We start from the raw sequence: 12,599 nt of genomic DNA on the forward strand, positions 1-12,599 counted from the left end.
CAATCATCATCATCAGACTCACTTGACTCTGAAACCTCAACAAAAACCTCATCGTCATCAAAATATATCCTAGGAGCCGGGCTCTTCCGTGGAGGCTTTCTAGTATTGAACATAGGTGAAAAGGGAGTCCAAGATGAGGCAGCACCCTTGTTTTTCTCCCAATTCTCCATAGAAAACCCCATTAGTATAAATCCCCAGCAGCAAAAGTACCCATCTTGTCCATCCAACTGCGCCGGTGGCGACGGAATTACCACCGCCTGAAACGCTTTCTTACAATTATGGCACCGCAGTGTACAATCAGCATACAGATTAGGATACTCATACATATAATAGCAATAGGAATAAGGGCATGCAGTCCAGAGAGTCGATCCGTCATCATTTCTTTCCTCCTCTTCATCTCGCTCGTCCTCTCCCACATTCAAATTGCGACCATTTCTCTCATCAACGATAGAGTTATTTTGTGCAGGTGGAGAAGCAGCAGCATTTTCTGCACACGGCGTCTCCGTACTTATTTTGGCACCTAGATGACTACCCGAATTAAAATTCATGGTCGACCCGACGGCAACCGGGTCGACGTGAGTGCTTGCATGTACCTGAACTTGTGAAAAAGGCGGTCGAGCTGCTGCCCCCGTTGAAAATGAAGTTTTTGTTCAATGGCGGAAGGGGATTGCTATGCGGGCCAGGTTGAGGGTGCAAGTAGAAGGATATTTCTCTGTCGTAGAGGGATCTCCTCGTAGGATTGGAGAGCACGCTCCATGTTAAATTCTCCAAATCCTTGTCTCACATCGGCTTGGTGATGATCCTAGCTTCTCTATATAAGTGTGGATAACTCTCCCCCTTATGAGACCTTTTAAGGGGTGAGTGGCTCATTTCTAATATGGTATCAGAGCGGGTCCAAGCCGATGATGGATTTATCTCTTTAGCGTGTTAAAATTCTTAATATCGGACCTTTTAAGGGGTGAGTGACCCATTTCAAATATGTCATTCCGGCCCACACGTGAGGGGGCGTGTTAAATTCTCTAAATCCTTGTCTCACATCGGCTTGGTGATGATCCTAGCTTCTCTATATAAGTGTGGATAACTCTCCCCCTTATGAGGCCTTTTAAGGGGTGAGTGACCCATTTCTAATACTCCATGCATCGACCACGAGGCGGAAGGCCTGGTCGGAGAAGGGGAATTTATTCTTCTGAGGGTTTAAGACGATGGCGAGGCTGCGGTACTGGGAGGCCACGAGCTCCGATTCGCGGCCCTGCTGCGGCGTGAGGCGGAGGATCGCGTACCAGTTGATACCTTCAACAAGGATTATGTCGTGAAAGTAAAATTGTTTGGTAGAACTTGGAGTTAAATGGGAGAAATGGAGGAAGAGTGAGAGAAAAGATAGGAGAGCAGTAGCCTTAATGTCTGGATTCTTGATATTAATCGTAGGATGACAAGGCTTTATATAATTATCTAAGGACCCTATGCGGTTCGACTCTCTTTCTACGTTCCGGGAAAGAACCGACAAAGAAAACCCGAAACTTATAACTACTAGACTCTATTACATGAAACAAACTAAGCTAATTAAAATACAACTTCTTCATTAGATAAAGTCTTAGAACCGTGAGGGCGGCTGCACCTTTCTTCGTGGCCTAGACTTGGAAGTGGTGGGGCAGTTAGCGGTTGATGGATGTGGTGGGGCGGTTGTAGAGGTAGTGGGAGGAATGGTGGATGTTGTGGAGGTTTGTGAGTGATGAGGTGGATCGGTTGTAGGATTAGTGGGGGAATTGGTTAATGTTGTGGAGGTGTGCATGGGATTTAGTGGGGTAGTGATAGAGCAGCCGGTATCAACTCCTCCGGGGACGTCAACGGCCTTGTCCTCAAGGCTGAGAGTTGGAAAACGAAGAAGGAGCTCATCCTTTGGTTCCCAAGTAGTGGCGTCGATGGAGCTATCATCCCAGTGTACTAACCATTGTTCTTGAGGTTCACCATTGAGAAAGATGGTCCTGCGAGCTGAAGCCGACAACGGTGTCGCGACTGGAGAGCCATTAAGGAAGACCGAAGGAAGTGGCATTGTTTTTGGCTGTGTCGGACCAGGCACAAAAGGTCTCAAAAGAGAGACATGGAAGACATTATGAATGCGAACTCCGTCTGGCAACTGAAGGCGATAAGCAACCTCGCCAATACGTTCAAGCACCTGGAATGGGCCATAAAATCGTTGTGACAACTTCGTCGATAATGGGCGAGCAAGTGAATGTTGACGGCGAGGGTGTAGCTTGAGCAGCACAAGGTCGCCTATGGCAAATGAGACATCGCGGCGATGCTTATTAGCTGAGTCTTGAAGCCTTTGCTGCATCTTTGCTAGATGTCCTTTGATTTCATGCAGTACCTCAGCACGTTCTTTAAGCAATTCTTCGACTGATGGGATGGAGGATCGGATGGTTCTTGTGTGAAAGAGCTCCGAAGGATCACGACCATAAAGAACGCGAAAAGGAGATGTTCGAAGACCCTCATGAAAGCTACTATTGAGGGCAAGTTCAGCCCAAGGCAAGAAATGAGACCAGTGTTTCGGGCGATCATGTGTGAAAGCTCGAAGATATTGCTCTAAACCCCGATTCATCACCTCCGTTTGACCGTCAGATTGCGGGTGATAGGCTGTGCTAAATTTAAGGGACGTTCCACTTAACTTCAATAGTTCCTTCCAAAAAGAACTCATAAAAACAGGATCACGATCAGAAATTAGTGACTGTGGAAATCCATGCAATTTTACAACGACATCAACAAATAGAGCTGCAACCTTTGGAGCATCAAAATTGGCAGGGAGGGTACCAAAATGAGCATATTTGGAATGCCGATCAACGACCACCATAATCACCGTGCATCCTTGAGAGCTAGGAAGGCCAGTTATGAAATCCACTGATGCAGAATCCCAAACCTGATTCGGAATTGGCAGCTGTTGAATGAGTCCGCCGGGTTTTTGAGTAGAATACTTAGTCGTCTGACACACTAAGCAAGACGCAACATAAGAGCGGATATCAGCCCTCATTTTTGGCCAGTGAAAAGCAGCAGCAACACGCGGAATGTTCTCTCAACCCCGGGGTGGCCAGCAGTACGAGTACTATGGAATTCTTCGAGAATGGCCTGTTTGACTGAGGATGAAGGACTCACATAGATTCTGCGATTATAGAAAATCAATCCATCTTGAAAGGAGAATGGTGTTGGTGCTGAGCCTTCCAATATAGTCTTTTGTAAGTCACGGAGGTCTTGGAGTGAAGCTGTCTCGGCACACAACGAATCCTAAAGAGTTGGTAGTGGGCAAGCATATGTGGAAAATAAATCCACAGCGGGCTCATCAGAATGGCGACGAGAGAGTGCATCAGCTGCTTGGTTAGAAGACCCAGATTTATATTCAATCTTGAATTTGAAACCCATCAACTTGCGTATATAAAATTGCTGCTCGGGTGTTTGGATGACCTGCAGCAAAAGCTCCTTCAAACTTTGTTGATCACTGCGAATTATGAACTCACGACCCAAGAGATATTGTCACCATTTTTGTACTGCCTCGACAATGGTATATAACTCTTTATGGTAAGTCGAAGCCGCACGCCGACGAGGGCCCATCTTCTTGCTAAAAAATGCCAAGGGGTGGCCAGCCTGAAGCAACACGGCACCAATACCAATGTCAGATGCATCAGTTTCCACATAAAAAGGCAATGAAAAATCTGGTAAATGGAGGACAGGAGCGCTCGTCATGGCCTGCTTTAGCTGCTCAAAGCTTGCTGTAGCGATAGGAGACCATTGAAAATTGTCCTTCTTAAGTAAATCTGTAAGAGGAGCAGCAATCATGGCATAACCTGCAATAAAGCGACGATAATAACCCGTCAATCCCAAGAAACCTCGAAGTTGTTTCGTGGAAGAGGGAACCGGCCAAGCCAACATGGCATCAATTTTCGCAGGATCAGCTTTTAGGTGACCATCACCTATTATATGTCCCAAGTAATCGACGGACGGCTTACAAAAAGAACACTTCTCCAGCTTTACAAAGAAACAATTTTTAGCCAAAACCTGTAGCACTTGATGAAGATGATCAGCATGAGATGCTAGAGTTGTGCTAATGATCAAAATATCGTCAAAAAAGACAATAACAAATTTGCGAAGGAATGGCTGAAAAATACTATTCATGGCGGCTTGGAATGTGGAAGGAGCGTTCGTCAAGCCAAAGGGCATGACTAGATAAATCCGCGTCGAACGTCGCGGGAGCGATTACCCGTCGATCAATTCGGCGTCGAACTAGGGTTGCTTGCGTTTTGCGCAAGAAAGAAGAAAAGCTGCGTGAAAATATTTTATTTCTTGAATGGGGAAATAAAATACACACGTATTTATACTAAGGACCCTAGGGTTGATTCGACCTACGATCCGGGAAAGAATCAACAAAGAAAACCCGGAAAGGAGCTTAACGTCACTCAACGAATAAATAATTAAAAATACTCTGTTTTCAAAAAGGGAAAATACAATAATTAAAGACTCCACAATAACTAGTAATTATCTATCGAGACACAAAATCGCCGTAACGTGACGGCCTCTTGGATTGCCGCCGGGCAGGCCGCTTGCGCCTTGCCGGTGGCTGCTCCTGCTGCTCCGTTGTGTCAGCATCCGTGTCCTCCACGCGAAGCTCTGTCTCCTCCCCCAGCCTTGCCGAAGGCCGTTCCGTAACAGGAATACCCAGAGTCAAAGCGCTGACGAACGGCAGTGAGAAAATCCGGCCAAGAGCTGCCTGCATTACTCGATTGATAATATCGAAACCACTCGGACGCCGGATGGTCGATCAGCATAGCAACGAGGTGAAGACGCTCCTCCTCGGAGGTGAGGAAGTAGTCAAAGTATTTTTGGATTTTGAATATCCAACCCAGGGGGTCGTCTCCAGCAAATCGCGGGGCCTAGATTCGTATCCGCGGAGTAGTATCAGAGGACGTCGAGGAAGACGCCGTGACTGAAGGAGGAGGCCGCTAGCTGATGCAGGTGATTTCCCATGGAGTGTCTTCCGGTGTGAGTTGCCATCGTTGAATTTGTTGGAGTTGGAAGCCTCAACAAGTTGAAGTCGATTATGCAATGCAGTTTGCTCCACACGAGAAGCGTGTAGTTCATTGCCTAAATTTGAAATTGCGTGAAGGAGGTCCTTCAAGTCGATGGGAGGTGTGTGTGGATTTTTGGAAGGATTGGGGGAAGCCATGGAGAAAGAGAACACCAATGAAAGCACCAAATTGATACCTTCAACAAGGATTATGTCGTGAAAGTAAAATTGTTTGGTAGAACTTGGAGTTAAATAGGAGAAATGGAGGAAGAGTGAGAGAAAAGATAGGAGAGCGGTAGCCTTAATGTCTGGATTCTTGAAATATATATACTACTAACATGCACGTGTGGTGTATTACTACAGGCTTGACTCGAAAAAAATCATCATATCATATGCGTATGTGATTAAATTTGTAGATGAGCTTTGTTTGCAGAAGTTGCTGTGGCAGTGAAATAAGTGAAAGGTTACCTCCTCCTCTTCAAATGATATTTTACATATACTATAATCTAAAAATGGCTAGAAAAAATATATTTTTATGAACGTGAATAAATAAATTACTCCCTCTTTTTCATTCATACTTTTTCTTTTTAGCATATCCCACTTAAAGTGATATTTTTTCAAAATAAAAATATTATGGTTTCTACTTCATTCTTTTTCATCACTAACACATAAAACTAGTACTGCTATATACCAGAAAAAAATATACTCCATTAACTAGTAGTAATTCCATTTTGCATTAGCTTTTTATTCATCTCAATCATATTGTTTTTTCCTATGGCAGGGCCATGTGCTTTATTATATTATATCTGGAACAATTTTGTACTATTAAATATTATAAGGGTTATTTGGATAATATTTCATATTTAATACTTTCAACATAAATATTTGTACATTTTATTTTAAAAATAACAAGTGGCATATCCGAATCCTAGGTGTAACTTTCTTAGATAAAAAATGTTATTAGTCAGTTTAGAAAATAGGAAATAATCTTTCACCCAATACATATTAGTATAAATTAAATATGATGTTATATAATAATCTAATGAAGTGTTTATATTTTACTGACTCGTCTATCCATTTATAGTAGCTACAATCACACGCAATAAATTGCATAATACTATAATTTGTGTTACTATACCACGAGAAGAAGCAGACAATGTGTAGTCATATGCAATGAGTGCAGTAGCAATGTAGCAGTACATGTAAATTCTGTTTGTGTAGAGAGAGATCTATAAATGAATAATGGAGTACTAGTAATTCCAATGACTGGAGTTACTTATAACGGTTTTATGGTTAAAAAACAAATTTAATGTATACGGTTCAATATTTTCAGTGGCCATCAACTGCGGATCTTCATTTGCTTGTTAATATTACACTTTCCTCCCTCACATTTCTCCCCTTACATTATTCTTCCATTTCCTTTTGAGATCTCTTCTGCCTCATTTTTTGTGTGTGCGACATGGATGAAGAGTACGACGTCATTGTTCTCGGTACTGGTCTTAAAGAATGCATTCTCAGTGGCCTTCTCTCCGTCGATGGCTTAAAAGTATCTTCTTCTCACTCGGATTATTGCTTTATATCTGCTGCATTATATTATTTGCCAATTTCCTATTCTAACCATCTCAGACACACTATTGTTATTGTCTGATCAAATATTTCATCCAAAACATACACTAAATTTATAGGTACTTGATCATCTTGTCACACAATGGAAAGCTCTTTTAGTTTTCTTGATTTTTTTAAAAACCTCTGCTTTATGTTGTAATTTGAACGAAGTAAATTTTTTTGTTCGTTCGGGGACATTCAAATGGCACGACAGGTGAAGAACGAAAGGAAGTACACTTTAATAAACAACTAATTTTACATTATTGTTGAGTTCCATTCTTTTGGTTTTAATAAACAGGTACTACACATGGACAAAAATGACTATTATGGAGGAGAGTCCAGCTCTCTCAATTTGATTCAGGTCACACAATCTCCCATTAATGTGATCTAATTTGGATGTAACAAACTGAAGTGATTCTGATTTCATATCTCCTTTTCTGTAGCTCTGGAAGCGCTTCAGGGGAGAGGAGCAACCGCCTGAGAATTTAGGTGCAAGTAGAGAGTATAACGTTGATATGATCCCAAAGGTATAACAGAATCCAAGATAGAAACTGCAATGCATAAGCCATTTGTTTCATAACTTATGTTGTTTACTATTGGTAAAAATGAGATTTTGATGTAATTATTGTAGTTCATGATGGCAAATGGAACTTTGGTGCGTGTCTTGATTCATACGGATGTCACCAAGTACCTCAACTTCAAGGCCGTAGATGGTAGTTTTGTCTACAATAAAGGAAAGGTTTGATGATTTTTTGCTAACTTTCTGTATTTTTGCCTTTTTCGTTCAACCTTGACTTGAAATTATGCTGCAGATCCACAAGGTTCCGGCAACTGATGTTGAGGCACTGAAATCCCCACTTATGGGCCTGTTTGAGAAGAGGCGTGCGCGCAAGTTCTTTGTTTTTGTTCAAGACTTTGATGAGACTGATCCCAAGACTCATCATGGGATGGATTTGGACACACTTACAGCAAGAGAACTTATCTCGTTCGTTTCTCACACTTATGCATCACTCTGTCACAATGCCATTTACACCAAGTTCTAAATAAGGAATCAACAGATATTGGCGCCTGATCCTAACCTATGTGATGTTGGAAATGGAACGCTAATTTATCATAGTTATGTGCTGCCTTTTCTAATTTGAACTCTCGACTGACAGCCTCATGTGCTCTAATATGCAGAAAGTATGAACTGGAAGATGACACGATTGAATTTATAGGCCATGCTCTGGCTCTGCATTTTAGCGATGAATACCTGGACAAACCGGCAGTGACTTTTGTGAAGAGAATGAAGGTAGAGAGATTCAATAAAGTTGCAGTCTACATTGTTCTGCTGTACAATACTATGATAAAATAAGTAGTATCACAGTGTTTCTAAACTGAAAACTACTACTTTCTTCTCTACAATAGCTGTATGCAGAGTCTTTGGCAAGATTTCAATCTGGATCTCCTTACCTCTATCCTATGTACGGATTGGGAGAGTTGCCTCAGGTTTGCTTCTTTTTGCATATCAGTTCACATGTATACTGTTGTTATCATGGTTTTGACTTGCTATGATGCTCTAATAAACAGGCATTTGCTCGTCTGAGCGCAGTTTATGGTGGGACTTACATGCTAAGCAAGCCAGACTGCAAGGTTATATAATCTCTCAGTTCTTCTACTTTCTGAATACCTTGTCTATCCAATGCATTTCTCCTCCAAGAACTACTCGTTGTTACATCCTAGCTTCGTTCATGGCTTCTTCTGTGAAGAGACATGATAATTATCTTTCAATCTGCAGGTGGAGTATGATGATGGAGTAGCAATTGGAGTTACATCTGAAGGAGAAACAGCTAAGTGCAAGAAAGTTGTCTGCGACCCCTCATATTTACCCGATAAGGTAACATTCTGTGGCTTTGTGATCAGCAAAGACATACATATAGTTTGGAGATAGTTTTCAAAATAAATTCTGATTTCAGGTTGAGAAGGTAGGGAAGGTTGCGCGTGCTGTCATTATAATGAGCCACCCGATCCCAGACACTCAAGAGTCGCACTCAACTCAAGTCATCATTCCACAGAAGCAGCTGGGCCGCAAATCAGACATGTATGTTTTCTAACCAATTTACCTTTTATTTTCTGATTAATGTAGGAGCATTTACTTGTGTATCTCTTATTTGTCTTAGGTATCTATTCTGCTGCTCATACTATCACAACGTGGCGCCACAAGGCAAATACATAGCTTTCGTTTTGACAGAAGCTGAAACTGACGACCCGGAGGCTGAGCTGAAGCCCGGGGTGGACCTTCTCGGACCAGTTGATGAGATATTCTATGAAACCTATGACAGATACCAACCTACAAATGACTGTGATTCTGACCACTGTTATATTTCTATGGTACGCGTCTCATTCTTCTCTGCTTCACTCTTTGTCACATCATGATCACATTTTCATGTTATGGCATTGCAGAGTTATGACCCATCCACACACTTTGAGTCCACTGTGGAAGATGTTTTGGCTATGTACACCAAGATAACTGGAAAGGTGAGTGTGACAGTAAAGCTTAGACATATTGTCAAAATAATAAAAGAATAGTATAACTAATTCATATGATTTCAATCTCGTATGAATTGGTTTAGGTTCTTGATTTGTCAGTGGACCTAAGTGCAGCAAGTGCTGGTGAACAATGACGTATCTAATGCGAGTTGTGAATTGGTTCCAATGGTTGACAGCAGATGAAATTAGTACATGCATGCTCCTCCTCAGCTTCATACAAGTTCAAGTTTACCAGATTCTTCAAGTTTTTGCTTCGGTTTTGCATTTTATAGTAGCTGCTAATAAGACGATAACTTTCTGCTAAGTATTTTTCATGTGTAATGGAACAAGCCCTTTGCATTATAACCATGGATGGAAATGGGGTGTGTTCCAAGTTCCAACTCAACTTACTAATTATATGTGCCTTTAATTTCTATGCTAATTGAGTATTGAAATAAACTAGTCAGAATGTTTACTTTATGCATTTTATTAGGTTCAATCTAGTTTCTAGTTTCCGATTTTCCTTGGAAATTCTTTGAAAGAGGCCAGTTTAATATTGCCAAAAGCTGAAAAAAGGTTGTAGTTGTGGATACAGAGATGGATTTCAACAGAAAGATATGTAAGGCATAACAACTTGTAGGTCTTTGCATTTCACTGAGATATCTTCTTACACTTGCTTCTGTGTAGTGATGTTTTTGAGATGTTCCATAAATTATCTTGATGCTCATGATCGCCAAAGACAGTTTGCAGCTCTGCTGCCTTGAGCCTCAACTGCTTGCCTTGTTCTTCTACAAGAACTCGTCTTATGGATTCAGCAACCACGCCCCGACTAAATGTACCATCCTCGTTCCTGGGGACCTCGTATCCAACTTGGTTTTCCACTAACAGCTTAGCAGTGAGTCCTTGGCCTGCTACATGGGGAGAAGAATTAGTGGGTGGCCATGAGCAAGAGATTCTATACTTGTTCCCCAGCCGGAGTGGAAAAAACATCCCCCTATCGCTGGATGGGCGAGTATCTGTTGCTGAGGTGCCCAACCAAGAACAACCAGACCCTGGCTTAGTGTGCGCCTGCCAAAACCAGGAGGCAGTAAATCCCGAGTATCCACGTCTTTTGGCTTCCTTAGAATCCACAGGAAAGGTAATCTTGAAAGCTCAACTGAATATGCCAATTCGTGTATTTGCTCAAGGGGCATCTTGTATTCGCTCCCGAACCCTACAAATAACACTGACTTGGACTCTCTCTCGTCGAGCCATTTGCATGTGTCGGCCCAGCTTGATGCGTTCTTGCTCTCTTCATTTTTTGGAGGAAGCAAGCCAATAGGTAAAACTGGCTTCTGAAATGTTTGTTGAATTATATTTAAGTAGTTGCTCTCAAACTCTTCGCAGCTTCTCACCAACACAAAGCTGCTTCCCTCAACGACCTTCGCCAAACGTTGGCCAGTGGACAAGCCTGATGCATCAGCGACGTGTATATTGTGCACCATCCATGCTTCATACTCCTCGGTGTGGGGAGAAGGAATCCAATCCGGTGGCTGTGTGTAGCATTCTGAACTTGGATGCTGCTTTCCCTCCTTGAGCTCAGCCAGTGGCCCCATGTGAGCCAATGTAGCAGCTGTATACACGCTGAAAAACGCAGTGCTTACGCCGTATTTGGCAGCAACTTCTAAGATTCGGTATGCAGCAAAGTCAAGGACTATTAAATCTGGCTTGACCTTCTCAACCAGATGCTCAAATGGCTCAGCTAACATGTCGTATGATTTCTTGAGGAGCGGTGTTTGAACTTGCTGGATATCCATAGTTGCCTCACAATCCACGGCTAGTCCATCCACCGGCTGCATTTGGATCTCCACAAGCTCCATAAGAGCTGATGAAATGGCAGGTAATCTCTGCAGGTTTCTTGGGGTGGAAACATATGAAACAAACACGCCTTTTGCTGCTAGTCGCTTCGATAACTCGAAGTATCATGTGCCCAAATGCCAGCCATGGAAACATCATTATATGGTAAGTTTTTGCTTCCATTTTTGTGTGTGAATGGTCTTCAAACTGTACTTTGCAGTTGTTATAAGAAACACTTCACGTGAATCAAGATTTTAGGAGTTCCTTGTCCTGCTGTTCAATCACTTGCGTGAATGAAGATGATTGGAATTTTAAATTCACTAGGTAGATTTGGTGTCTGATTCTTGATGATGATAACAACTTTGAATTTCACGTGCTTTCTTTTGTTGCATACTGCATAATAGAAATCAATATGCAATGAAATTGATGTTATAGTTTTGTCTCACCTACCCTCATTTAGTTAATTTTTATATACTGTATATAATTTCTTAGTTGTTGGCAATTGGCATGATAGTAGATAAACTTCTCCAAGCTCATCTGTCATTTTTCTAGCTATCCATCTCCACGATAAAGTCGTGTTGTCGGATCAAAATCACGTAGAGTTTGGGGAAAGAACCTAAGAGCATCCACAATAGTGGACTAGCCGCTAGTCCGTGTGCTAGTCCACTGTTGTGGGCGGCAAGCGGGTGACCGACGTCCCAGGAGGACGAGAGGTCGTCCTTCGTAAAAGGCGGACGTCCGTCTCCTTGTCCGTGCGCTCGTCCGCTATTGTGGGCTAGGGCATCAACTAGTCCTATTGTTAGTCCACTATTGTGTAATGGATGTCCTAGTGATGTGACAGTGAGGTGGGAAGTCCTAGTGACGTGGCAGAAGATATTTTTAGAAAGTCCTAGTGCTAGTCCGTGGAGAAGTCCTTGTGAATGCTCTAAGAGAGCTATCACTTCTAGTTCAGATGGTTCAAACTAAAACAGTTTCTAAATTTTACATCTTGGATTGTTTTTTGGCTAAAATCTATCATTAGTTGATGATCATGATATAATATTCTGGACGTTTCTATGGATGATCGTGATTGATGTTCAACAAAATCCTATTCTTAGAAGACAATTTCTTCTCTATATAGATTAAAAACAATGTAAACAATATTGTGAAACTAAACAAACATTTAACTTTGAGAAATCAACATGATAACACAAATATTTATTTATTTATTTATTTGCAAATCGGAGTTTATCAATAATTTATACTTAAACAAACATCACCAATGCACCTTTAATTCTACGCCTTTTCCGAACTGAAAAACGAAAAGAAAATTGAGCAGAATCATTAGAGCATCCACAATTGATGCCCGATCTCACGCCCGATCGGTCGAGATCGGGCTCGGGCATGATCGGGCATCCATTGCAAGTCTCGGGCATGCCCGAAGACGACCGAAAGTTCGGTCGCGCTCCATCTCTTGCCCGATCCATCGGGCGTGAGATCGGGCGCCCATTGCAGGCCGATGCCCGAGCCCTATCATTTCCCGTTTTTTTTTTTTTTTTTTTATAAATTATATAAATCCTAATTAAAAACACTATAAATACTCCATTTTTCTTCGCTTTTCACG

General features: G+C 42.0%; 2 protein-coding genes across 2 annotated transcripts; one reads left to right on the forward strand and one right to left on the reverse strand.

Annotated features, from left to right (window-relative positions):
* The first annotated feature begins 6,452 nt into the window (after window positions 1–6,452).
* On the forward strand, window positions 6,453–9,640 carry LOC125224226 (guanosine nucleotide diphosphate dissociation inhibitor At5g09550-like). The gene is made up of 13 exons (XM_048127590.1): window positions 6,453–6,593; window positions 6,951–7,013; window positions 7,096–7,179; window positions 7,284–7,391; window positions 7,465–7,637; window positions 7,832–7,943; window positions 8,060–8,140; window positions 8,222–8,284; window positions 8,430–8,528; window positions 8,608–8,732; window positions 8,812–9,022; window positions 9,095–9,169; window positions 9,265–9,640. Exons 1-13 carry the CDS (start codon window positions 6,507–6,509, stop codon window positions 9,313–9,315), a joined length of 1,332 nt encoding a protein of 443 aa, XP_047983547.1. The 5' UTR covers window positions 6,453–6,506; the 3' UTR covers window positions 9,316–9,640.
* Window positions 9,641–9,811: 171 nt separating this feature from the next.
* Window positions 9,812–11,019, reverse strand: LOC125221241 (UDP-glycosyltransferase 91A1-like). The gene is made up of 2 exons (XM_048123366.1): window positions 10,122–11,019; window positions 9,812–10,068 (listed from the first exon to the last, which is right to left on the reverse strand). Exons 1-2 carry the CDS (start codon window positions 11,017–11,019, stop codon window positions 9,812–9,814), a joined length of 1,155 nt encoding a protein of 384 aa, XP_047979323.1.
* Between the last annotated feature and the right edge of the window lie 1,580 nt (window positions 11,020–12,599).

The sequence above is a fragment of the Salvia hispanica genome, chromosome 4 (genome assembly GCF_023119035.1).
Source record: "Salvia hispanica cultivar TCC Black 2014 chromosome 4, UniMelb_Shisp_WGS_1.0, whole genome shotgun sequence".
Taxonomy (NCBI): domain Eukaryota; kingdom Viridiplantae; phylum Streptophyta; class Magnoliopsida; order Lamiales; family Lamiaceae; genus Salvia; species Salvia hispanica.

Excerpts from the sequence above, each read along its gene's own strand:
- LOC125224226 (XM_048127590.1), top strand. The coding sequence starts at position 6,507 with ATGGATGAAGAGTACGACGTCATTGTTCTCGGTACTGGTCTTAAAGAA. Across the intron at positions 7,180-7,283 it reads ACGTTGATATGATCCCAAAG|TTCATGATGGCAAATGGAAC; the intron begins GTATAACAGAAT and ends TAATTATTGTAG. Across the intron at positions 8,285-8,429 it reads TAAGCAAGCCAGACTGCAAG|GTGGAGTATGATGATGGAGT; the intron begins GTTATATAATCT and ends TTCAATCTGCAG.
- LOC125221241 (XM_048123366.1), bottom strand. The coding sequence starts at position 11,019 with ATGGAGCTTGTGGAGATCCAAATGCAGCCGGTGGATGGACTAGCCGTG. Across the intron at positions 10,069-10,121 it reads CCACTCCGGCTGGGGAACAA|GCCAAGGACTCACTGCTAAG; the intron begins GTATAGAATCTC and ends CCCATGTAGCAG.